This window comes from Xiphias gladius, chromosome 22 (assembly GCF_016859285.1).
Source record: "Xiphias gladius isolate SHS-SW01 ecotype Sanya breed wild chromosome 22, ASM1685928v1, whole genome shotgun sequence".
Lineage (NCBI taxonomy): Eukaryota > Metazoa > Chordata > Actinopteri > Istiophoriformes > Xiphiidae > Xiphias > Xiphias gladius.
This window is the reverse complement of record NC_053421.1, coordinates 26520334-26547264: the sequence shown is the minus strand read 5'-3', so window position 1 is coordinate 26547264 and position 26931 is coordinate 26520334. Positions and strand designations below refer to the sequence as shown.

The window sequence follows — 26931 nt, the reverse complement described above, 5'->3', positions numbered from 1 at the left end:
TGCAGATGAACCCGGAGGTCACTGAGTTTGGATCTCTTTTGCTCAGACTGTAGCATCAGAATGGGTTTCCATGGCAACCGCGCTCCGGGATGCAGATGCAGTGAAATAGTCGGGGAGATGCAGTGGCCATGTGAAATAATAATAGTCAAGGTCAGTGGCCATTGAAAACAGACACACACACTCACACACACACACACACTCTAACAAGTTAACTGGGTTGATGTGTCCTTTTACTGCTGCGATGAATACAGATCAACCAGTATTGTCTTTACTCGGATCAGGCATCTCTGATCCTTGACCTCGTTAACTCATAGAGCAGAAAGTATTGGCCAACCTATACAGTATACCATTTCCATATACAGTGAAAAAAAATTTCAACAGCTGTAGATAAAATACCAGTGTCATCTGAACTTTAAATGATTTATCGACTATGCATTTTTTTTTTGTTTTTAATTGTTTTTTTGTTTTTTTTTGCTGTTGTTTTTCGTTGTGGTGTGAGGATCTTTAAGTGCCTGGTTATGGATCTGAAAGTCTTCATCTTAAAATAAAATAAATCAATCTTAAATAAATAGATATGTCATTATGAAATAGATCATTACATTAATACATTATATAAAATGTATGAATGAAACAAGACTCATTCATTTTTAAAGAATTATTAGGACTCAATTTCATCACTTTAAGTTCATAATAAATATTAATAAAATAACAGTGTAAATATTATTATAAAATGTTTTTTTAAAAAAAAAGACTGTGAAAAATTGAAAATAAAAAAAACCAAAATAATTTAATAATTAGCTTTTAATAATAATAATTTTTTGAAATTTTTCACATTAGTGGTTATATTGGATATATTGGACACAATCTATTCGTATGATCACTTATTTCATAATGTATTTTTTTGTGCATTTAATATGTAATATGTTGATATATCATATCTTTCCCAGAAAAAAAAAAAAAAAAAAAATGGAAGTGGAATATATATTGTGACATTTCTGGCTGCAGCAACATTTTGTTTGGAATAAACAGAAGAACAAGTGAGAAGTTCAGCATCAGCAGCGATTTGCATCATGACTAAACAAAGACTAGCAACAACTATCAGTGTCATCTGAACTTTAAATGATTTATCTACTATGTATCTTCTCAAAGTCTTTCTCTCTTAAAAGTTAGAAAAACAACAGTAAAAAATGTATATTTGGCGAGGAGCGGGGTTGCATGGATAGGCCGAAGGAACACGGCCACGTAAAGCAGCGCTTCCAGCAGAGGACAGCTCGTTCAAGTCAACTATTTGATCATTCATTTAGTGTTTTAACAAAGCAACGGAGGTGTTTTCATCGACCAATTTGTCCGTTTTCCATGGTGAGCTAAGTTTAAATAGCTTACAGCACAGTGTGAGGTCAGTGTTTGAAATAGTTAGCCCCTCAGGAAGTGCTACGCGAAGGCAACTGGACTCGCTTGAAGTTCTTGAAGACGTTTCTCCTCTCATCCGAGAGGCCTCTTCAGCTCTACCGGACTAGTGGGGAGTCCCAGGTATGCCATCATCTGCCACACGTGACGGCAGGGTGGGCCAGCGACTCGCTCGTCACCCTAACGAGCGCCAAGGCGTCGGCACCCCTCCACCCCCCCGACCCCTGTGAGTCCACGAGTACGTCTGCCTTCGTTTGACCCCAAAATAAGTCAGAACATGACTTAAAAAGCCACGATACTGTCCCTCCCACGACGTTTGATTGACAGCCGATCCCTGAAAAGAAGTAACACCGCAGCAACGAGCGCTTAGCACCAAAGATGAGGATGAAATAAAAAGAATATGTCATAATGATGACAATGATGTGGCTTCCCACTACGGAGCCACACTATCGGGTCGATCGCTGAGCAACTCTGAGATTTAACTGTCGTGTTAAACAGCTTTTTCTCTTGCTTCTTCTCTAGCTTCGCTCTCATAAAGAAGCGCACAAAGGTTCAGTCTGTCACAGTGTTACCCTCAGAGGGGTGACGGCACCTCCCCCAGCCCCTGCTTCGCTGCTCTCTGTTTGTAACGTAATGCCCACTTGTTGCCATGGCATCCGCTGGTACTTCTGGTACTTCGCCGGTTGCAGTTCAGCGGACCGTCCTTCGGTGTGTGTGTGTGTGTGTGTGTGTGTGTGTGTGTTTGAGCGTTTGCGGTCATGTGCTACTGCATGTGCCAACTTCCACAAGTGTGTGTATATATATGTGTGTGTGTGTGTGTGTGTGGCTGACAAGAATAAAAGAGGGCGATAATCACTGCTGCCGCGGTTTTTGAAACTGGCCAAGTGCTGTTTCCTATTCTGGATTAAAAAAGTCTTTTCTTCTGTCTTCTGGGGGCTGAAATGCCCCCCCCCCATTTATTTATTTGAAGAAAGAGAAGGGCACCCAGACCTTCCCCCACCTACCACCCATCAGCATCCCTCCACCCTGGGAAGGATCCCCCACAATACCGCTGTTTAACCCGTTGCCTTCTCAGGACCCAATGGGGAAACCCGACAAAAGGCCTTCTGAGACCCATTCAGGGCTGTTTATCACATGGGTGAAAGTGTGTGTGTGTGTGTGTGTGTGTGTGTGTGTGTGTGTGTGTGTGTGTGTGTGTGTGTGCGTGCGTGCGTGTGTGTGTGTGTGTGTGTGTGTGTGTGTGTGTGTGTATCCTCCAACCAATTTTTTTTTACTTGTAGTTTAGGGGAGATTTTTTTTTTGAAAAAATTTTGTTTTTTGTCCTTTATACAGAATACAGAAGACTTGGCTGTAGACTTGAGACTTGGACTGGACCTGTGGTAAGTCACAAAAACTAGGAACGAAGCCTTGACACAGACTTGACTGCTTTAAGACTTGGCCTACTAGAGATCTGACTCCCTGAAGACTTGGCTTTTGAAGCCCTGAGGTGGTAAAATCTTGGAATAATAAACGAATGAATAAACCAGCGACAGGCAGGTCTTCCATATATAATTATTAGGGGTATTACTTTAAAAAGCATGTCTGCTGAATAGTTCTCAAATGCTGCTCCGTTTTAATAGTGAGCCTTCAAAGACCTGAAAGACCTGGATCTTGAATTGCTATCTGCTTATGAGGACTTGTGACTGGACGTTGACTTGCACTCAAATACTCCACCTGAGACCTGTCTCAAATGATTTGAGTCTTGACTTAGACTTGTTTTGAACGACTTCGGACCCATGTTGGACTTGGCTTGGCTGATTTAAGACTAAACCTCGACCACTCCACGAATGGCTTGAGCCGGGCGCGGACTGACCATTGGGAATTTTGGGAATTTTCCCGGCGGACCGGTCTTGTGAGGGCGCGTGCTTTTTTCTCAACCCTGGCTTTATATAGCCTATATACAGATATTCAATAGGTCATCTTAGCTGCAGCAACACGGTTGGTTCAATCCTACAGAATTGGTACAACCCTGCAGAAGATGTGTTTTTCATCTCACTCAGTGAATTTAGTGTGTGTGCCTCCCTAAGTGTTATTTAATGGCATTTGTGAGCATGTCTGTATGTGTGTGTGTGTGTGTGTGTGTGTGTGTGTGTGTGTGTGTGTGTGTATGTGTGTGTGTCCAGCTGGACTTAGGAACGTGTCTCTGGAAGCAGGAAACATGCAGAAGCAGCAGACTGGATCCTGGTGTTTGCCATCTTGATTTATGAGCTGTGAAGACGATGGTTTTTTTTTTTTTTTTAACAGCAGACCAATTGTCAGTTCTGGAGATAATAGAACTCAAAGTCACATCATTGACTCTCTGACTATATTTCATGCCTGGATCGATCGGTCTGGTTGCTCTGATGCCCAAGTCCACCCGTGCAATATGAGAACACTTTCTGTATTGAGAGTTTGCATGAATTTGACCTACGTGCGGCTTTTTGGCATAAAAACTTTTATCGTAATTTGTCTGTCATGGACGTTTTGTTTTCATAAACCCAAGGGGTTTGGGAGTTTTATCCCACCAGCATTGGCTGAGCAACTTCCTAGGGGGCCCCTTCTAACCGCCCCGTCCCTCCTACTCTCTGAGAAGTGCTCACAGTTTTTCCCTGCTAAAACACTGGCTGGGCACCTAGTCTGCTGTGTGAAACGCTTCAAGTGCAACAAAATCGTGCAAAGTTTTGGCATTTCAGGCGATTGGTCAAGCTGGACTAATGTCGTTTTTTAACATTTTTAAACCCGTATTCATCGTTTTGACAAAACATTTGTATCACAAGCTCCACCTATTTGGTTAGTCCAGGGCTTTCAGCCACATTTCTTGGCCTTCATCAGCGGATCGAATTGTCTCAGCTGTCACGGAGATGGTCTAGTTCTTGTCCTGTGACCAAAGTATGGAATTCTGTTCGTGTGGTAAGAGCTAAACCATCTCCGCGACAACTCGGCCAACTCCTTCTGCCGATGAAGGCCATGAGATGTGGCAGAAAGCTCTGGAAAAGCCAAATAAGACGGACCTGTGTTATTTTAAAGGTCAAGAATGACCTGTAAAGCTCAGCATATGGGTACGTATCCTCGTAACGTGAACTACGTCAATAAATTTAGCTTTTAATAGTAATATAATCCATAGAAAACAGCTATTTACGGATGGTGGAAAGAACGTCCGCAATGTGCCTGAACCTGACTGTGTGTGGATGTGTTCGTTTGTGTGTAAGCAGGGAGGCACATGTATGACAAGGATCTCAGAAGCTGCGTTCGAAGCCATGCAGAGAGCATCGGAGTTCAGGGGGAAAACGGGTGGGGTGGGGTGGGGGTACACTGCTGAGGAAAACACAGGATCCACAGAGGTCATGTTAAAAAGGTTTATTTCAACAACTGTCTGAATCTTGTTTGTTTATTCTCTGTTCGAAGTCCCAAAAAAGTACAAAATAAAAAAAGAACAAAAACAAAAAAAAAAACCAAGTACATCAAAGGATTAGAAATCACATCAATGAAAACCAAGACACATTGTGTTGCTTCTTTTTAAATCAATCCAAGCAAATTTTTTTTTCCAATATTTATACATACTCACTGAATTAGTCAGACAAACATCAAAACCTCTCAGTAGCTTTATCTTAACTTTTTTTTTTTTTTTTTTACAATGACGTTTTACGTACGTTTTAAACTTCTGTATGATTTCTTTCTTTTTACAAAATACACCAATGCAGGCAGGGGAAGGTGTGTATGTGTGTATACATATAAGCGTGTTTTATGTTTTCATCTTTGCACTGTATGTGTATGCTTACCATGTGTGTGTGTGTGTGTGTGTGTGTATGTGTGTGTCTGTGTGTGTGCAGGTAAGAGAGATAAGGGAGAGTAGAGTGACATCAACAAGGGGGGGGGGGGGCGAAACAGGCGAGTGAGTGGATGTAAGGGGTGTTGCAAGGCGGTGGCAGGGTGAGGCCGGCAGGGGCGGGGTTACTCTCAGCTTGGGCAGTGGCGGCGGCGGCGGCGGCGGCGGTGGTGGTGGTGTAAGTTTTTTTTGCAGCGGCCCGGGCCGCTTGGTGGCAGTGTTGCCGTGTCAGAGACAGTTGCAGACTAGGTTGGTCGGCTGGTACGTTGGTAGGCTGGCTGGTTTGTCGGTTGGTGGGTTGACCGGTTAGGCGCACTCGGCAGCGGACGGACGGAGAGCAGGGAGGGGGTTTGGGGGCTCCCGTTGCCGGCGCACCACGTCGTTTTCGGGGTCGTGTTGTCAGGTTGCCGGGGCTGTTTTGTTTTTGTTTTCACATCATGTTGTTCTGCAGTGAGTTTACCTCCGAGGAGTTCTCCTCGCCCAGGACCTTGTGGTTCTCGTGTTTGGGGGTCAGAGAGTTGTGGATGTTGAGGGAGTCGTCCTCCTTGGGCGGGGCCTTCACCGGGTCCTCCAGCTTGTTCTGGGAATTAGGATCATCCTACCCAGAGAGGGGTGAGGGGGTTGGGGGTAGAAAGTACAGTTAGAACCACAATGACGGGTGTCATGTCGCTTGTTCGGCGGCAGTGTTGACACTGCCGACCGGTGGAAAACTTTTGAATTATTTTTTAGCCTTTGCGGTAAATTCTGACCAAACCAGAAGAACTGGATTTCCTCAAAGACTACATTCAGCTGGAGATAGGGTCGAAGAAATCACAGATGAACTTTGGCTCAATGTGCTTCTGAGAAATCCCTTTGGATTTGTCTCTAATTTCATGCACTGCAACAGATTTCCATGTTGCACCTTCATGCTTCAAAGAACTACACCAGTGTGTTTGCAAGTTTGAGCTCCTTAACTACAAATCTTTACTTAACAGTTTTGCTGTCCTTTTTTGAATGCTTGCTTTACAGTTATAGATTTTGGTATCTATTTTTCCAGGTAGCTCTTGCTTTCCATTTATTTCTATTCCGTGTTAAAAATCAATAAACAGACTCTTGAAACTTGCCTGAATTGTGTAATTACATTACAGTGAGGACAATGTGTGAATTGATTGGAGTCAAGTGCATTATTTTTGCGTAAGTTTCAAGAGAAATGAATGGAAACGCATAAACACCTGGAAGAGTAGAAACATACTGTACATTCAACCTTCTGAAACAAAGCAGTATGGTTTGGTGATGTGAAACATATTTGAAGTATAAGGGCTAAAACGTAAAATAAATACATAAATGAACACTGGTATGATCCTTTAGAGACCGCTAGAATGCAGCAAAACACCATAAAAATATTCAATAAAGTAAAATCGTAGCCGTTGTATTGTTACAAAAAAGCAAAACCGGTTTCAGTATCAGCCATTTCAGTGCTTTGGAGGCTCCGCTGTTCGCTAATCATCATGCTTGGCTGGCACGTTGTGTTTGGTTGAGGAGACAGTGAGGTGACCTGCATGAGCGACCCCCTCCGCAACCCAGGAAGCACATGCACATCCACATGCAAGTCCCTAGAACACACCCCATGTGATCGCTCATGCAGAATGCCATATATCCTCCTGCTTCACCTCCTTTTTTTTTTTTTTTTTTTTTTCTCCATTTATTGCCCCCAAAACAAAACAAATAGAAAACCAGCCACAAACAAACTGCCCACCCTGGCCAATTATCTGTGGGTACCACCGTCATACATACCCAAACAGCCGCTCGGGGGGGAAAAAACAACGTGATTTTGAGGTTTGAGTTAAAGTCATCTGATTTTAATTAAGGTCAGGGGGAAAAAATTGATTGCAGATTCCATTTTAGCTCAGTTTTTCCAGCCTCTTATCCCCATTAATACTGCATGGCATCATCGACCCTGCTGCGCTGAGGCATCCTGGGGCGTCCGTCTGTGCCTCTCTGTCCACGGTACGCCCAAACGGACAGACACCCAAGCCGGGCATGGTGAGATAGACGCACTCATTCGGACACACAGGTCGGCACATCAACACGTGTGCGCACATAAACAAACACGCACACAGACACACACACACACACACAGACACGTCAAATTCCAGACCCTGAGGCCTGTGCCATTTACAAACACACCCTAATTGAATGTTTACGTTTGAATTCAATGGCACTTTTAGAAAAGGAAGAGCAGTGAGAGCATTTACCCGCTGGCTGTTGGCCTAGATAGTAACTTCAGGCAGGACGTGTGGATATGTCACTTCCATGGTTACGGGATAGGGGCCCTCTGTCCTCCCGTCAGCGTGAAACTGGAAAATGTTTTTTTGTTTGTTGGATTTCATTGTTGTTGTGCATGGGTGGAGGGGAGGCGGGCAGAGAGTGGGAGGCACAGAGTCGCGAGGACTTTAGAGTAGGTGTCATTTTGGGGGAGTGGGAACAGAGATAAACGGGGTTCTGATGATGATGATGACGACGATGGAGGCAAACGGACAGTTCCTAATGTCCTTTTCGTCTTTTAGTGGGCGGTGAGGTGGATTGTAGTTTTAGCCAAAAGGGTGCGACATGAGGAATTTAGGCATCGGGCAATAATTTCTATGTTAATTTAGAGATACAGGCTGAATTATCACCACTGCCAAATTGTCCCAGGCGAGGACGGTGCTGCCGTGTCTAGGGACGCCACGTAAAGCTTTTGGAATTTATAGCAGATGGGAAAATCCCCCTCCAACATATTATTCCTATTAAAGCCTCTAGATGTAGATATTTTTCTGTGACAGTAACATTCTATAAATTATCGTGAAGGCATAAGGTTTTGTTTTTTGTTTTTTTCTTGGCGCAGCCTGTCTGTCGCTTTTTGTTGTTTGTTTTTTTAAGGCAGTGTCGGTTTTCGCTTCGGTCCAGACTGAAATATCTAAACAACTATTGAATGGATTTGCGGTGAAATTTGGTACGGATATACATGGATGAATCCTGATGACTTTGATGAGCCCCTTGACTTTTCCTCTAGCGCCACCATGTGGCTGACACTTTAATCTTCAAGTATTACACCGAGGCGCTTTAAGTTAAGTAAAAGGGGAAGTCTTTATTTGATGAGGCAAACTTTTTCGCAGGAAGCGATGGGGCTTATGGGAAATGTGGTCCTAAATTTGAGGTTGTATGATCTTAGCTACCAATCATCTTGACCACCCTGAATAGAAATGATACCGCAGTGTGAACTGATTTGACAATGATGCATGTATATGTCTGTTAAAACTGAAATGTGTAGCGTAGCGTCCTGGTTGTTCCGGGAGTTTGTGTTAGACACACACACACACACACACACACACACACACACACACACACACACACACACACACACACACACACACACACACACACACACACACACACACACACACACACACACACACACACACACACACACACACACACACACACACACAGACACACACACACACACACACACACACACACACACACACACACACACACACACACACACACACACACACACACACACACACACACACACACACACACACACACACACACACACACACACACACACACACACACACACACACACACACACACACACACACACACACACACACACACACACACACACACACACACACACACACACACACACACACACACACACACACACACACACACACACACACACACACACACACACACACACACACACACACACACACACACACACACACACACACACACACACACACACACACACACACACACACACACACACACACACACACACACACACACACACACACACACACACACACACACACACACACACACACACACACACACACACACACACACACACACACACACACACACACACACACACACACACACACACACACACACACACACACACACACACACACACACACACACACACACACACACACACACACACACACACACACACACACACACACACACACACACACACACACACACACACACACACACACACACACACACACACACACACACACACACACACACACACACACACACACACACACACACACACACACACACACACACACACACACACACACACACACACACACACACACACACACACACACACACACACACACACACACACACACACACACACACACACACACACACACACACACACACACACACACACACACACACACACACACACACACACACACACACACACACACACACACACACACACACACACACACACACACACACACACACACACACACACACACACACACACACACACACACACACACACACACACACACACACACACACACACACACACACACACACACACACACACACACACACACACACACACACACACACACACACACACACACACACACACACACACACACACACACACAGGTCGGCACATAAACACGCACACAGACACACACACACACACACAGACACACACACACACACACAGAAACGTCAAATTCCAGACCCCGAGGCCTGTGCCATTTACAAAAACACCCTAATTGAATGTTTACGTTTGAATTCAATGGCACTTTTAGAAAAGGAAGAGCAGTGAGAGCATTTACCCGCTGGCTGTTGGCCTAGATAGTAACTTCAGGCAGGACGTGTGGATATGTCACTTCCATGGTTACGGGATAGGGGCCCTCTGTCCTCCCGTCAGCGTGAAACTGGAAAATGTTTTTTTGTTTGTTGGATTTCATTGTTGTTGTGCATGGGTGGAGGGGAGGCGGGCAGAGAGTGGGAGGCACAGAGTCGCGAGGACTTTAGAGTAGGTGTCATTTTGGGGGAGTGGGAACAGAGATAAACGGGGTTCTGATGATGATGATGACGACGATGGAGGCAAACGGACAGTTCCTAATGTCCTTTTCGTCTTTTTAGTGGGCCGGTGAGGGTGGATTGTAATTTTAGCCAAAAGGGTGCGACATGAGGAATTTAGGCATCGGGCAAGAATTTCTATGTTAATTTAGAGATACAGGCTGAATTATCATCACTGCCAGATTGTCTCAGGCGAGGACGGTGCTGCCGTGTCTAGGGACGCCACGTAAAGCTTTTGGAATTTATAGCAGATGGGAAAAACCCCCTCCAACATATTATTCCTATTAAAGCCTCTAGATGTAGATATTTTTCTGTGACGGTAACATTCTATAAATTATCGTGAAGGCATAAGGTTTTGTTTTTTGTTTTTTTCTTGGTGCAGCCTGTCTGTCGCTTTTTGTTGTTTGTTTTTTTAAGGCAGTGTCGGTTTTCGCTTCGGTCCAGACTGAAATATCTCAACAACTATTGAATGGATTTGCGGTGAAATTTGGTACGGATATACATGGATGAATCCTGATGACTTTGATGAGCCCCCTGACTTTTCCTCTAGCGCCACCATGTGGCTGACACTTTAATCTTCAAGTATTACACAGAGGCGCTTTAAGTTAAGTAAAAGGGGAAGTCTTTATTTGATGAGGCAAACTTTTTCGCAGGAAGCGATGGGGCTTATGGGAAATGTGGTCCTAAATTTGAGGTTGTATGATCTTAGCTACCAATCATCTTGACCACCCTGAATAGAAATGATACCGCAGTGTGAACTGATTTGACAATGATGCATGTATATGTCTGTTAAAACTGAAATGTGTAGCGTAGCGTCCTGGTTGTTCCGGGAGTTTGTGTTTTCATCTGGATCAGTATGTTTTTCTTCAGCTGTTTCCCTGCAGCTGATTAAATGTGTTTTGGATTCACAGTGTTTGGGCACATAAGCTTGAGATTAAAATATTTGTACTGGCTTGTGCGTGCATGCCTGCACCTGTTTCACGACTCCAGGTGTGTGTGTGTGTGTACAGACTTGTTTGTGTTTTGTTTCTGTTAATCGACCGGTCTCCTTTTCCCTGACTATAGGGTGTATATGTCTATACTAGGTTTGGCGTTTGCATTCAAGAGTGTGTTTGCGTCAGGCTTGTGTGCATAGTGTATACTGCATGTGTTTGTGTGGAGGGCAGAGGAGTGAGAGGATGAGGTCATGATGCTGCCTTGATTTTTTTTTTTTTTTTTTTTAAACGTCCTGGAGTTCACCTGCACATGTCTGCAGCAAGGTGAGGAATTAAACCCCCGGAGGTCAGCAAAAATAGGATTTTTCAGAGGTGTTGAGTAACTCTTCAATCGACGCCCTATTTTCCAAATTCAGATCTCGCTTGTCTTAAGAATTCAACATTTTCATATAAACCTTAAGTTCTCTCCCATGAATACTTGAATAACAGTGTGTTTCCTTGGAAAAAGCTAAATTGGGCGTCTAAGTCGAGCAGGCGACCGACAGGTCATCTCCCAGAAATGCAGTGGAGACAAAGCACACAGAAAAAAAAGAAATTTTTTTTGGAAATAACAATTTCTCAGATCAATTTAATTTTTTTTCTTAAAATTTACAATTCCACCACATGGCTGCAGCATCTGGACTTTAGGGCCAACTCAGTTATGATCAGTCGGTCCGAGAGCCGATTCAGTCGATGGAAATGAAATCCTCTTAGAAATTACAGCCAGCTCTGCCCGCTCGATTTATTTTCTGCGTTGAATTTATTTAGTATTGACAAAAAAAACCAATTCAGTTTCACCGTTTGCTGCGGAGGAAAAGTAGGCTGGAAGGCTAGACTCTGCAGAGTTACAGTGGAGGGAAGATTGAGGACAAGCAGGTTCAATCTAATGCAGTGAATGAAACACAAAACGTTCTATTACTGAAGGGAAACGTAAGTGCTTTTTGTGTTATTGTGCAGAAATGACTGGACAGTGTGTGTGTTGGCTTTATATAAAATGTCTGCGTTTATGTTTTTTTGTGTTTGTGTGTGGTTCAATTTCTCTGTACATTCAGTCTTTTCTGAAGGCGTTTACGTCTTCCATTAAGAGCCTCAGTGTTTCTTTTTGTGTGTGTGTGTGTGTGTGTGTGTGTGTGTGTGTGTGTGTGTGTGTGTGTGCGTGCGGCGGAGGTGGTACCACGGCTGTCTGTTGTGATGAGGTCCTCGCTAGGTCAATAAACTTCCGCGGCGGGGCCAGTGCTGTTTTTATGTTTGTTTGTGATTTGTTTTTTGATTTTACCTCCAGGCTCTGCAGCTTCACAGTGTGTAAAGGGCAACTTCACACAATTTTCATGAATTTTGTTTTCTTTTTTTTTTTTCTGCAGGGGTTTACATGTAACTCCGTGTCCTTTTTTGTGGCAGGTTGCGGTTCCAACACTAAACTTATCAACTTCCCAGCTCATATCGATGTGGATGCAAACTTGCGCAACCCGAGCTTGCAAAACAATATTCTATCATTAAATCTCTACATTTCGTTTCAGTTGTGCTTCTGCTGTCAGTTCCTGGACCTTCCACTCCAGGATCAGCTTTATTGTTGCGAACAGCATTACCTCTGTCTCGCAGGTTAATAATGCGACTGATAATCGGCACAATCAGCAGCTGGAGAAAACGCTGAGTAAACCAAGAGCTGCAGACGTCACCATTAGGCAAATAGTAAAGATACCGTCTGGGATCTGAATAGAAGCCTGACTTAAAAAAAAAAAAAAAAAAAACCTCTTCGCAAAACACTGGGAAGTTTACATCCTAGTTTGTAAGGCAAGTTTTCTGTTGATGATTTTTTTGTCGTTGTTTTTTTTTTAAATATAGAGATTGGCAGCTTTTAAGGGCTGACGTCAATTTTACTGGGATATTCAGCTAAAAAAAAAATGGGAATGACAGCAAAAGTTAGCAGAAAATAAATTCAGTTACATTGTGATGTGATGTTTTGATGCTGTATCATTTCTTATGTGCTTTGATGTTGTTTTGTATTTATTTATTTTTTTTGTGTTTTTTTGTTTGCATGGATGGATTATGAGATGAAGGGGCCCCTGGGCACAGACAGGAAAAAGGACCCCAACATCCTCTTACATAGGAGCAAGACACCGAGACCGAAAGAGACACAAGACGACTACAATTTCTGTCTCGCTGTGGTCGTTTTGTGTCTCTTTGTGGTCGTTTTGTGTCTCTTTCAGCGACAATTCGCAGGTGAAGCCCAGGGGCCTCCTGTCCCCCTGGGCTCACGGGCCTGTGCCCGGTAGGCCCGTTCAGTAACCCATTCATTGTAGGTTGTTTCTTTTAACGCATAACATCAACCTGCCCATGGCCTGCAGAGGAGAATCAGCCCTTTGATTAAGGCTGACACATTTACTTCATACTAATAATAATTCACGCGTGTTGTTTGATAAATGGAAGCAGAAGCTGATATTTACATCCATTAACTGGGGCTCATAGTTTATTCTCTTTTTTTTAAATAACATATCAAGAACATATCATGTTGAGACTCGGATTGGTCCACTGAAACTGGAGCGAGGGTGATCGACAGGGCCACAGTAACAATGAGAGAGCTGTTCGGGAAGGTGAGAGAGGTGGGGCGGGACTATCTGACATTTGGGATTTGGTCTTACCTCACAGTCGGACTCCTCTTTGGTCTTACACTCCCAGGTGTATCTGCTCATGGTTTTCTGAGGGGAGGGGGATGGGGCAAAGGGTTATACTCCTCAAAACCATTAGAGGCATCCTCAGAAAAAAGACAAGATAGGGACGGACAGGGAGAGGCAGAGGACGAAGAGAGATTGATTGGGGTGGACAGAAAGACAGAAGACGAGCGGGGGGGGGGCAGTAGATCGAAGCCGATACAGAGAGATTAAGTAGCAAGAAAGATGGAGAGAGAAAGAGGAGGCAGACAGGAAGAGATAGAGGCAGACAGATAAAATAGACAGAGAGAGATTGAGTGTTGGAGACCAATAGTAGGAGAAGACAGCTGATATTCCCAGCTGGATACAGTATCTCTGAGGTAACACCGACTCTGTTCAAACACAGACTCTCTGGTGCTGCCCGGCTGTCATTCAGCATTACCGCTGTAAATATAGCTCTGGGTATTTCTGTCGAGGTTACTGCCCATAGTGACACAGTCACTGGGGCTGTTAGTCCGGAAGGGAGTCCAGGTTATTTGCTTTATTAGTGAGCGTATGTTGGGTACATTTGGGGAAAACTGGTGAGTTGGTATGGTTTTTGGTTTTGGGGAGGCCGATACGTCTGGATGAGTTTTGTTTGTGGTTGGAAAATGTGTTAGAAAAATAAACCAGGGTTGAACAGTAGTTGGAAATATTTCTGTTGGGTTTGGTTTTAGGCTAAACGGACACTCTCTTCTGACTGACTTAACTCATTTAGACGGTTGGATTTCGATCCCATTTTACTGAATCTGAATCCAGCATCCAACCTGTTTATCAAATCCAAATCCTTTCAAAGACCTTATTGAATCTATTCAGGTGTATCTTTAAAAATTAGCAATGTAAATAAATGGAGTTATAAATAGCTGGACTTCTGTGCAGCCTAAAAATGTTCATAAGCTGTGGCTACAACCTGAAAATAAAAGATATATATGTAATGTTGCTTAACTAACTTTTGCGCAACTTATTTTTCACGGGATCCTTGTTCCAAATAGTGGAGGTCCAGTTTCAGCATCGTTAAGCTTAAAGCATCAATATGCATGGGACCAATGGTAAAAATAAAATGGAGATTCAGATCACTGAAATTGATGCGAAGCAATCAGATGGATTGTTTCACTTGAGGGACACTCATCAAAAAAATACACAGCCCACTTGTTATCATAGAGTGGTGTAAAAGAGTGATAAAACTTTGCCGAGCACATTAAAAGACCACACTGACTTTGGCCAAATGTAATTTTGGTGTTTAGGAAGTTAATTAGTTACAGCTGATAATTAAAAAGACGAAAGCGATTGTCAGGGCTGGCTAAAAATGAGAAGCTATCAGGCTGAATGTCTCTGCAAATAAAAAGGAGCGAGGGGAACAAACAAAGTTTGTCTTTACGTTCGCCGTTTCTCACCGAAAAAAAAAAAGGCCCCATGTTTCCACGTGTGCACGAGTATCCCCATGCATGATGCAAACAGGACAGGGAGCCACTCATCAAAACACTGCTCCACAGCATAGCCAGTGGTCAGAAACTCCACAGTCTGCCAAAACAAACCCTTTGAAATATCTACAAACACTATTCAATCCAGTGGATGAGCAGGGATTTTAGGGGTTGTGATGTGTGAGTGGTATTGAGTTAGGAAGTTGACATTTTAGAGGCGTTGTTAGGAGGTGATGATGGATTTTTTTTTTCCCACAAATGTTTTGGGATTTCTTGTGAAAATGGTATTCGGTTGTAGATACAACAAGCACATGAGATGCGTTTCCTCTGTAGGAGCGAGGACGTCTAAGACTGTTGAGCCGGCATGAAAGAAGTGAGAAATAGTAAGAACTAGTTGCCGTAGCTTTACAAGTGAACAAAACTACTGATGGAGTTGTTAGAGGGTGGTACCACGTCTTAAAAAGACTGAAATTTCAAATACAAATGAAAAACAAAACAAACGCTACCTCCGTTGTAGCACTAGCACGCCCCATGCTGCTACAACTACAGCGTCACCGCCGCTAGCTACCCATGCTTCGGTTAGTGAGGCGCCTCTCGGCTCTCCGCTGCCACCCGCGGGCAGCAGTGAGGCGTTGCATCTCAGATGTTTATCCTGATAGCCCCGACGGATTTCTCACGAATCTCCCGCACCTTTAGCTTACCTGGTTGTGACATCGGTCCCGCCCCCACCTAACTAGATTAAACCGTTTTAGAACAATCATAACAGCCCTCCCACCCTCCACTTCCCGACCCGTTTTCAGGATAAACAAGGAAAGCAGAACATTTTGTTAAAAGTACAGATTTGTAAACAGATAGCAAAAGCAGTGCTGCAGCGGCTCGCATGGCCACTGGATGGCGCATGTTAGTGAAAGAGCAGGCATGCCATGACACACCGATGCAAGAGGTGATCAGAGCGAGAGCAGGTTAGAAAGAGACAGGGTGGGGAGGGGGTCGCAGGAAAGGACTGTGGGAGTTTTCGCTTGTTGGGGGCAGCTTAAGGCCAGGGCGGGTTGCTACCTGCACCGTGAGGACAGTCCATAAATGTTTAGTCTGCATGGTTTCAGGGGGAATGTAACCCCTAACCCCAGCTGTGCTCCTGCCCATATTCATCTGCTCTTCGTCAGCCTGACAAGGTCTCTACAGTGGCTCCATACAGAGCCTGAACTCATTTTACTTTTTGTCATCCCTTCTGTGTGTGTGTGTGTGTGTGTGTGTGTGTGTGTGTGTGTGTGTGTGTGTGTGATGCGTCGGTGTGTCTTGCCGCCACCTTCATAACAGGATCAATAAGCAATAAACCGGGAAAGTAAATCGATAAACGCGATGGCGACGGGTGCGTTGCCATGGTAACAGGTTGCAAGAGCCCCGTCACTCCTCAGATACTTGTCTCCATGAGCCATGACGGTACATGCCTGACCTCCTGCCAGGGTATGTGACAGGTATCGTTTTTAATATTCTACGTTTTAGTTTTTTCTACCAGTAAACGAACGTGTTTTTTTCTTTCTCCCTAAATTATGACCACAAATACATTTCGAGTTCGCTTCGAGCTTTTCAGCAACATTTAAAACTCATTTCCGCCACTCATTTCACCTATGGCCATCTCCCACTCCGCACTGGATACATGTTCGCACAAGTGTGTTCGCACAGGTTTCCGTGTGTATAGTACGTACAGTGTGTGACGCATACGCGATGGTTGGGTTTCTTTGTCCACCTGTGCTAACATTTTTATGTCTTTGCATTCACAAATGCACTGCATGTCTTCATCGTCAGGGAAACTCTTAATGAATCTACAACAATTCTGAGTTGCGGCCGACAAAGTTTTAGATTTGTCAGTAAAGTTTTCCTACCCTTCCAAGGCAGAAGTGAATTTCCGTTCATTTCCGTACCATTAACAAATTGTCTGAGTGGCGTAATCAAGCGGCTTCCAGCCTTTGTGTGGCCGGTAGCCCCATAAAATGAAGCAGTGTCCGCTCTCGAGCGCTCGTCACAGGTCGAATACGTTGATGAGCTGTGAGCGTCTTAGATCACCTCTTAGACCGCTTCATCTAAAGCAGTGTTAGAGGTAAAACTAGAGAAAGGTAAGATTAAAGAAATGCCAGAAAAAAAACAACCTAAATTTGACTAAATGTCCTCTGATTTTTGGAGCTGTAGATAAATGGACATTCACTTTTTGCAAAACGGTTAGCTGCGCTTTAAAGTAAAACCGGTTTGTGATAAACATGCAGAACCACTGGTAGGACCCTTTTAAATGGAAATGTAGAGACATCCTCTATAGGTTGAAAAAGTTCTAGGAGTTTTCAAAGATAGTTTACGACACAAACCCATGACGGTCCAACTACAGACAAAAGCGATGTGTGTCTACAGTGTGTAAGTGTGTATGGACATCCATCTACTATTCCTCCCATTCCCTTGCATTTAGATTTCACCCACCACTTGAGAAAACTCCCACCATCCATCCTCACACTCCGACCCCGCCCGCCCCCGCCCTTTAGCGTTTCACACCTCGGAGTATCGGAGAGTACTCATGCCCATGCATAAGAGGGGGAGTCAGGGAGCCCGGGCAGGGTTTGGTGGGGAGATGCAGAAAAGGGGGTGAGAGAGAGAGGCGAGAACCACGTTACCTGACAGATAATGTTATCATAGTAAGCCAATGCACGGGCATGAGGGACGTTAGGAGGGGTGTCGCACAGTTTCCTTACATTTGGGTGGGAGCCCTCAGCGATGGTGGACAGCGAGAAATTATCATTGTGCTGCTCCGATGAAGGCCGGTACTTACTGCTGGGCGTCGGAGGATGGAGGGGGGTGGAGAGGGAGGAGGAGAGGATGCGGAGAGGAAGATGAGCGAAAGGTGGAGGAAAGTAAACGTGGTGTGGTGGGGAAGCGGACAGGAAAAAAGTGTGAGAGAAGGGAAGAAAGAGTTGGAGAGGAGGCGAAGTAGCAGGTTGGAAAGGAACAAAGAGATTGTAGGGAGGTGAAAAAGAGGAGCAGAGAAGGAAGGGAAGGAAAAGGGTGTCGAGAGGAGGGGAGGTGAAAAAAGAGAGGGGGGAAGATGTGGAGAAATGAAGGAAACGTGAGGAGGAAGAGCAAGTCCAGAGAAAGGAAGAAGGGAGTATATAGAGCGGAGCAGGGGGGTAGAAGGTTAAAGCAGAAAGTTAATGATGAAGTATTGGGAAGAGACGGGAGGGAAACGACATTCAAGGTGAGAGAAGCAGAAAAGGACGAAAAATAGAGAGATGAAAAAAGACAAATGGAGACAGAGTGAAACATAAGGGAACAGAAGGAGAGAAAAGAAGGTCAAAAGGACAAAAGAGGGCGAGAAAAAGGACACATTTAGGAAAAAGGTTACATCGTTGAAGAAAACAGAGAAAGAGGGGATTGTCAGGGGAGAGGAAGGGGGGGGGGCAAGAAAGCAGCATTAGTGTGACAGCAAGTTTACGAAAAAAAACAGAGACACAAACATTTTATCTGTGATGCAACAAACTGAGAACACAATGTTTCGTTTTTAACCATCAAATTTAGGCGACCGTCTTTTTACCGTTCCCCAAAGAAGCTAAACCTCGACACACATTTGACCCGCTACTGCTGTTGTGACTAACAACAATAGATTATGTAACATCTGCCCAGATGAAAAGCTGGCTTTTGTCTCGCTCATGTGCACTGTTCCTAGTAAATAAACCAATTAAAAACAAACAAACAAACAAATAAATTCATGTGAATTGGTGATATGTACAGGAAATATGATAAATACTGCAAATCGCAGGGACTACTGCCGGCCGATGGGAGACAAGTTAATGCTGAACATAAGCACTGGAACGTTGCGTGAAGCTCTGGAATTCGGCTGCATTAAAACACGGTATATGTGAGCGGGGACGGTCGGGGAGAAGCAGACAGGCAAAGGACGGCGCAGCCACACACCAGGTTTTGACCTTGTCTTGTCAGCTCAAAAAGTTATGTGAACTATCGGCACAGATGCGGCTCAACCCCTACTGACACACTGCGCGCAGTCCGTACTGAAAGTGTCTCATTACGAGAGAGATTTTCCTTAGTTTGACGCAGTAAGTCATAATTATGAGAAACATGCTCTATGAAAGTTGATTGATGGTGCAATTTTTTTTTTTACGAGTGGGGGAAATGGGCTTCCACAGAAAACCGGTAGTCACTGGAAAAATCTTCAAGCGCTCCTTCTAAAAAAAAAATTCCTCTCCAGGTTTTATGACGAGAAGGAAACGACTTTCTGTTTCTCGGATGTTCTCCCCAACACAGTGGCGCACTGGGGAGGATACATTCTGATCAATGGGCCGGTCTCCTGGAAACTTGGTGTACTACTTTAAAACCGAGGCAGACAAACACACACTGCTTTCCATCTAATCGGGGATGAGGCAAACTTCGGGAGTTCCCCTCCGACTGAGTTAGACTGAACTCCTGGAATTTCTTCCTCTTGTTTTTTTTGGTCTCCGACATCTCAAAGGGAGGAGATGTTCGTCTCAGGGACCGAATTGAGACGAGGACTTTGACGAGAATGTCGCAGATTTGTCTTCCCTCTCTCGCGAACTGGCCTCGGCTGTCATTTGCCCCTCGCCCACATAAACGTTTACTCTGAACGTCTACACATTTTTTTAACCAAAAAGCAGAAGCCGCCCTCAGACGTCTCGTTGTGTGTCTCTGTCTCCTCGACCACTCCCTCGTCACATCTATAGTGGAAGAGGATGTGATCTACTGCCTGCTCAAAAAGCGCCCGTCTCTCTGATCCACGTGTAAACGTCCATATTCATATTTCACGAACGCTGTGACAGGCCGATCGAAGAGGAGAAAGTGATGAGGCGGAGACAGGCAGTTAACTCTGTTCTACCATCATCAGACTCTAGCGACAGAAACCAGCTTTGGACCTCTCACTCCGCTTTCTCTCTGTGGATACAGAATACCAGCTGCCAAGAGACAGTCCCATAAATAACCCCCCCGTTCACTGGCGATTTGACGTTTTTAGACTTGGGTTTTTCTACAGCTGAAACAAATGAGATACAGCGCATTCATTTGTGAGCCTTCGAAGCTCTGAAAGGTGTTCTTTGATGTCTTTGGACAGACCCGGCACAGCTGTGTGTCCCCCGTTTTCAATCTTTGTGCTACGCTGCGTTAGCCAGCTGCTGGTGGCTTTGTATTTAGCGTACAGAAACGAGGGCCGTATCATCATCTTCCAACAAGCCCCCCAAATTAAACGATGGAACGCGTCGTTTGTCCGACACAAGAATTTATGGACGAGACGCCCCCAGTTGCATGACGGCATGATTGGTCTGTTCGGTCCAAGAGAATTACACATCCCAGCATGGTCTGGGTTAACATTGCTGCTTCGCTCCGGTTAGGGGACCTTCATTGTCATGGCTACAACGATAAACACCTGGTTAAGGTTTGGGAACGATCCTGGTCGTGGTTCAAGATAAAACAAAAACAACGTTGCCTGTCAGTTGGAACCAGGGGACCACCAGCAGTCTTCTCCATGTTGGAGTCCGGCGTTTTGTTTACCCGTCCATCCACCCCGACCTCCTCCCTCTGCAGACTTTGTGGCTTTATAGCAATGTTCACCTGACTCGCTCCTTTGCTCCCATCACGTGAATGCAAACGTATGTCCTGCTGGGACACTTGCTGAAACGACTGATGCCGTCGCTCTTCTTGCCCTTAACCTAAGCCAAGTGGTTATTATTGTAAAACGTGATGACACAGGTCCCCTAACCACAATGTTTCCGGAAACCTAACCAAATCTTCAATCCAAAGCTTAGGAACAGCGGCTTACGAAGGCAAAGACAAACAATGTCACGAGGGCGTCAGATGATAGGACGCTTGTATGTGTCGTTCCAGAGGGAACGGACGAGCAACATACTCTGTTGTTTAATTGGGACCTAAGGTGGAAATCACAAATCACAAATCGCTTTGCTGGTTCCAATTGTTTCGTTCAAATTCAATGATTTGTTATCATTGACTGCGTAGTTTGTTTTAAACTTTTTTCTTAAGATAGAGTCGCATAATGATTTATTTTACTTTATTTGTTTTAAATTGTTTTTATTTCCTCTAATCAATTCTATTTATTTTCCTCTTTTATTTATTTTACAGATTTTAAATGTTTTTTTGTTGTTTTTGTTTCACCGTTTTTATTTCCTCTGTGCGTCCGTCTCAAATTTTTGCACCGTTTGCGTTTGTGCTGTCAAATGTGAAGTGCATCAGTCTGTATGAAAGGTGCTATCCAAGTAAAATCAGCAGAGACGACAGCGAGTGAATGCATCGCCGCTCATACGGCCGCAACGTCAGGTTGGCTTCGTTACGAAAACTACCCTACACAGGCACCGTGCGTAAGGTTAATGGCTCAGCAGCCTATCATTTCCCACAGAGTTGTCAGATAACGAGCGTCTCGGCGGCTTTCACTGTCCTGTAATAAGCTTTCAACCAGAAATGAACGCACGGTGCGTCACGGCCGAGCTGGAAAACGCGCTCTCGGTCAGCAGTCGGCTAAAAAGCCACCGGTTCAGTCAGAGATTACGCTGATTCGGTACAGGTCAGTTCAGTTCAAGGATTCACTGTTAAAGATTTGCTCGAACGGGACTTGTTGTACAGAACATCTGCATAACGGAGACTACCCAAATGCCTTGACCCGGACAGACCCGCCATGACGCAGACTCTGACACGTCTCACGACACGGACGCATCCATCCTTTCCTCCGTCCCTCCTTCCCTCTTTCTTTATTTTCTCTCTCCATCTCTGACCAGGATGTTGGGTCTGGTCGCAACTGCGGCAGAGAAACACTGCGACTGCAATTACCCACAGCAGATGGGGGAGTGTGGGAGTCTCATGTATTCACGAGCCTTGTCAGCAGTGCGCGCTCGCACACACACACACACACGCACGCACGCACGCACGCACGCACGCAAACACACACACACACACACACACACACACACACACACACACACACACGCTCTCCCGAAATGTGTCAAGCTGAGCTTTTTTCTCCGCAGCTGCCCTCTTTCATTCTACGTCCTCTCTCTTTCTCTTTCTCTTTCCCTCTCTCCTCTCCCTCCTGCAACCGTTTCTCCCCCCTCCTCCCCCATTTCACGCTGCCCTCCTTTTTACTCCTCTTATCGGTCACCCTCCCCCCTCCTCTTGCTCCTTCTCCTCGCTCCTCTTTCGATTTCTTTTAGCCGACCACTTGATGAGGCCGCGTTGTCTCTTTCATGCTGCACCGTGCCGCTACGTGCGCGCGCACACACACACACCCACACACCCCCCTCAGGTCGCACAGCTGTATGTAGGTCAACCCCGCCTCCCCCTTTTCCTCCCTCCCTCCCCCCTCTCCTGTTCAGACTGTCCTACTTTCAGCTGGATCCAGAGTACCAATGACATCACCCTTTTCTCCCCTTTTTTTTTTTAAACTTCTGCTCGCTGGCATTACAGCTGCGACTGACTACACCACTTTTCCTCCTCACCATCGTCTCCATCGTCCATAATCTCCGTCCGCCATGCCTAGCACAAACCTTCCCCCTTCGAGCTAAAAATAGACCCTGTGGCGGGGGACTCTGGTGCTGCAGATCCGGTCCTCCGGTTCACATTTGCATCCGCGGCGCTCGATCACCGGGCCGCTGCTCATCCCACGACGGCTCTGTTGCTAGGGAGATTGCCACTAAAACACCGGCGCTGGCAAAGCAACGCCGTAACCCCCCCCCCCCTTCATATTCAGTCCAGCCCTTCAATCTGTCTGTCACTCTCGTTCTCTCCTTCAGTTTGTAGTCAATCCACCTCCCTGTCAAGTCCTCACAGTCCTCTCCATGCATTTCACGCAAAAAGGAGGGTTCTTCAGGGTTTCTCTAACGGCTCGGTGGTTAGGGGCTCCATGTGTGCACGTTTTGATCATAAGAAACATCTGATAACAGTAGAATACCTTACCACATACAGGTCTGCAAATCAATAGAATTCATTCTCACTGGTGATCGTTATGCGATGCCTGCTGTGTTGCCGCCTGATGAATGGTTTGACTAAGGCAGGTGAGATGGTTTCGTTTGATTATACGGTGAAGAAACGTATTCCATATTTCACACAGATAAGCAACAAGGAAAACCTAAGAAAAACAATCATAGTAATGAATTTTTTGGAGATTTCTTTTAAACTTATGTTGTTTACCCCTAAAGTTGTTTTAAGACAAAAAAAAGAAAATGCTAGGAACAATTTTATCTACGTTGGAAGTATATTGAAATTATCTTTTCAGTCCTTCTTTTTCACTTGCTTAAAGAAAACAGAGTTTCAGGCCTTTTCGGGCCCACATGCAGTGCGTCACGCGGCCCCAGAGGGAGCCCTGTACACAACCTGAAGTTTACATACCATACAGATAGTGGCTTCTAAAGTAGTTTCTGGTGATTTGGAGGATTTTATACTTCCTTGAATTGTTCTTTCTGACATCGTGAACGTTATATGCAGAACAACTTGAGTTTCACGTTAGACAAAACTCTTTCAAAAAGGCATGTACTGTATATGCAGGTTGTAATAGTCTGACCTTGAAAACCTTTAGTATTTTTTCTGTTTTCTTTTCCCCCACTGCACCATTAATAGTCTTCATAGAACCATTTAGGCTTTAGAGAACCATTGCAAAGTGTTTTTTGAAGCACTATGGTTTCTACATACTGTATCACCAGTGGAGCTTGATGCTGTGATAAATATCCTCAATGCACAATCTCGTGATGCTGTACAGCCCTAAAGAGAACCCTTTTTTTCTCAGTGTTCACCAGTCTTTTCTCTCTCTCCCCCTGCTGTGTCCCTCATCTGTCTTGTCATCTGGTTTTCTGCCAGCTGCTCGACATCAGCTCTCCGTACCGCGCCTCTAGCCTCCTCCTCCTCCTCCTCCTCTTCCTCCTCCTCCTCCTCCTTCGTTTCCTCCTGCATTCCTTCATTGTCTTTCACACTCTCTCACTATAAACCGCTTCCTATTGTAGCACATACCCCCCCCCCCGGACTGTCCTTGTCTCTGTCTCCCGTCTTTGTTGCCCATCCCCCACCCCCGTCCTCCTGTCCCTCGTCATGTGTTACCCTTACATTTGAGTGACAGTGCTACGCTTTTTTCCTGAAAAAAAAAAAAATTATACACACAAACACACACACAAACACACACACACAGACACAGACACACACACACATACACACACATATATATATATACATACATAAATACACATAGCCGGCGATCTTTGAAAATCCCAGAAGGTCACACTCAAACCTGTGTCTTAATTTTTGACTCTGCAAAATATTAATGTGTTATTTTGCACGAAATATAAAATATGAGCAAGTAGCAACAACATAAACCAATGGAACTGTTTAATCTTAAATTTACATTTCGGATTTTGGGTCAGCGTGTAAATTGTACAAACTGAGCAAGGAGCTGTGTCACTTCTGGTGACCATCTGTGCTTGTACGAGGAAAAAGAGACGCAACTTGAGAAAAAGCTTAAAAATCTTTCCTGTCGTGCAGTCGACGGAACATTTTTTCTAAGCAGATGGTTAAAAGAGTCTTTGGGGATACTGGAAAGATCAAAGATCAATGAGTTTGTGTTTTTTTTTTGTTGAGAAAATCAGATGCTTGGTGCTGTAACTCGAATGTAATGGTAATATACACGAGAGGCAGATGAGAGTCTGGGCCTAGAGTCTGACTTAACATAATTCCAAGTGTGGCATGAGCTTCCGACCCTGGTTCATGTGTTTAACATTACATTTGGTTTACAATGAGCTTCACTGCCCAGAGGGAAACGGGGTCACTACGGCGGGAAAGATCCCCGTTCAGAGGTGTTTTCATCCCTTTTATTCGTGTGTGGGAAATAAAAGTGGTTATTGTTCATTTTTGTCTTTTTGGAATTTAAGCATGGATTTCCTGTTGATCATTTGGATCAGTCGAACTGAACATAACTATGTGTCTAAGACTTATTTCTAGAGAACACTGACATATTAACTGAATTTTAAACGAGGGCTTAAAGCTGTTGATCCTGAGGCCTTGTCTGGCTTAAGATTTTATTTCTCCCAAACTGCTTTTCCCTCTTTATTGGCCAGCCTGTCTCCGACATTCTCTAAACTCAACACTAAACACAAGCCGGAGCAGCGGCTTGGCCCGGCGGCCCAGCGGCAGCCACGGAAACAAAGCGTTCTGTTTCAGCCTTTAAATTGATGGGGGTAACGAACCGTAGCCGAGACTCCGAATCCGCTGGGTAACTGATAGTAAATCAGCTGCGCCACAATGTCTTTGAGCAAGGCACTAAAGACTCGACGTTTTAGTTTGGTTTGATTGATCTCTTAAACTCAGACAAGTGAATCCACTAATTCAAAGGCGAGTGGGGAGCCCGCGGGACACACAAAAAGGAGATCTTGACAGGTGTAGTTTCACTGAGGTTTCTGTATTTCTTCATCAGAAATGTGCTACTTTGTGGGCAAGTAACAACTTTCTCTTTCTCTAAAATCCCTTGTTAGAATAACTGAAAATAAATCTAAGGGGTATGAGCCAAGGTAGAGCTCAAAGAAAAGAAGGGTGACAGAAGACTAATAACTGCTATAAATATTTTCATGCTTTTTCTTTGTGAATTTGAAATGAATCGTGCTTCCAAACTGGGGCAGAATAAAAGTTAAGATTAACTCCTTTCAGCTTTTAAATTATGCCATCACGCGGCTCAGATTCTTTGCCCAGCCTCACCTGCGCTTGCGCAGCTTCTTGTTCTCCGTCTTGAGCACGTGGAGCTTCTTGGCAAAGCAGACGATGATCATGAAGAGCAGCAGGACCACCAGAGCCGAGGCTCCCACAGCCAGACACATCACCTGGAACTCGGTCACCACCGACTCGCAGCGAGCGCCCTTGTGCCAGATGTAGTCCTGCACGTTACATCTGAGACCCAGGACGAGAAAGAGGAGAGGACACGGAGAACAGAGTGAGAGAGAGGGGTTGAAAGGGACAGCGAGTCATGAGGAAGGAAAGGTGGAGAGACAAATGGGTGTTCGAGGAAAGAAACAGAGCAGAGAGAAATGACAGAGGACAGAGGAAAAGTTTTGAAATATGCAGACGTGGCAGAGAGGGAGGATGAAAAGGTCAGAGGTGTGAAATAAAACGAGTAGTGAGGAGACAGGTTGAAAAGGGGATAAAACAGAGAGAGAAAAACAAAAGAGGAAATGGTTAGCGGGGTAAAACCACATCTAGCGATCCCCTGTGATGCTCAGACTGAGCTGTGTGTAAGCATATCACTTTTATAGCTAGGTATCAGTCATATATTTGGCTCGTAAGGATCATTTAACGGTCAAGCAGGCTTTGAAAGCCCCCCTATTCTAATTCAGTCCGTTTATGAATGTTCAGGGTTACCTCTCTGTTCCTGATTATCTGTAACTGCTTTGGCATGGAAATCTGAAAATGCGGCTCTAAAGAAAAAAAAAAAAGGTTCAAATGTTTCACAACATGTTGTGTGTTACATAAATCTTAAGTGTTATTGTGAAGTAATGGAGCGAAGGCACGTTAGCGGGTTGAGAGGGTCGCCGGCAGGTTTCGAATGACGTTTTATTCAGAAAGGATAATGTCATCGCTTCGTGTGTCTGAAAATACAAACTGAAAACAAGAAAGAAACAAAAAAAAAAAAGGGAGGCCCTGGGGAGATTTTCCCGCTATAAACACAC

At 44.7% G+C, this 26931-nt stretch overlaps 1 protein-coding gene across 8 annotated transcripts in view; it reads right to left on the bottom strand.

The window, feature by feature from the left end:
- Nucleotides 1-5317: 5317 nt before the first annotated feature.
- Nucleotides 5318-26931, bottom strand: part of cspg5a (chondroitin sulfate proteoglycan 5a) — a 61416-nt gene continuing 39802 nt past the window's right edge. The window contains exons 3-6 of one of the 8 annotated variants that reach the window (XM_040116894.1): nt 25967-26155; nt 17962-18040; nt 13758-13814; nt 5318-5849 (exon numbers count right to left, since the gene is read on the bottom strand). In XM_040116894.1, the coding sequence (XP_039972828.1) occupies nt 5682-5849; nt 13758-13814; nt 17962-18040; nt 25967-26155 (493 nt within the window). In that variant the 3' untranslated portion in view covers nt 5318-5681. Of the gene's footprint in view, nt 5850-13757; nt 13815-17883; nt 18041-25966; nt 26156-26931 lie in introns of all 8 variants that reach the window. The other 7 variants (XM_040116895.1, XM_040116892.1, XM_040116896.1 and 4 more) reach the window with 7 other exon arrangements.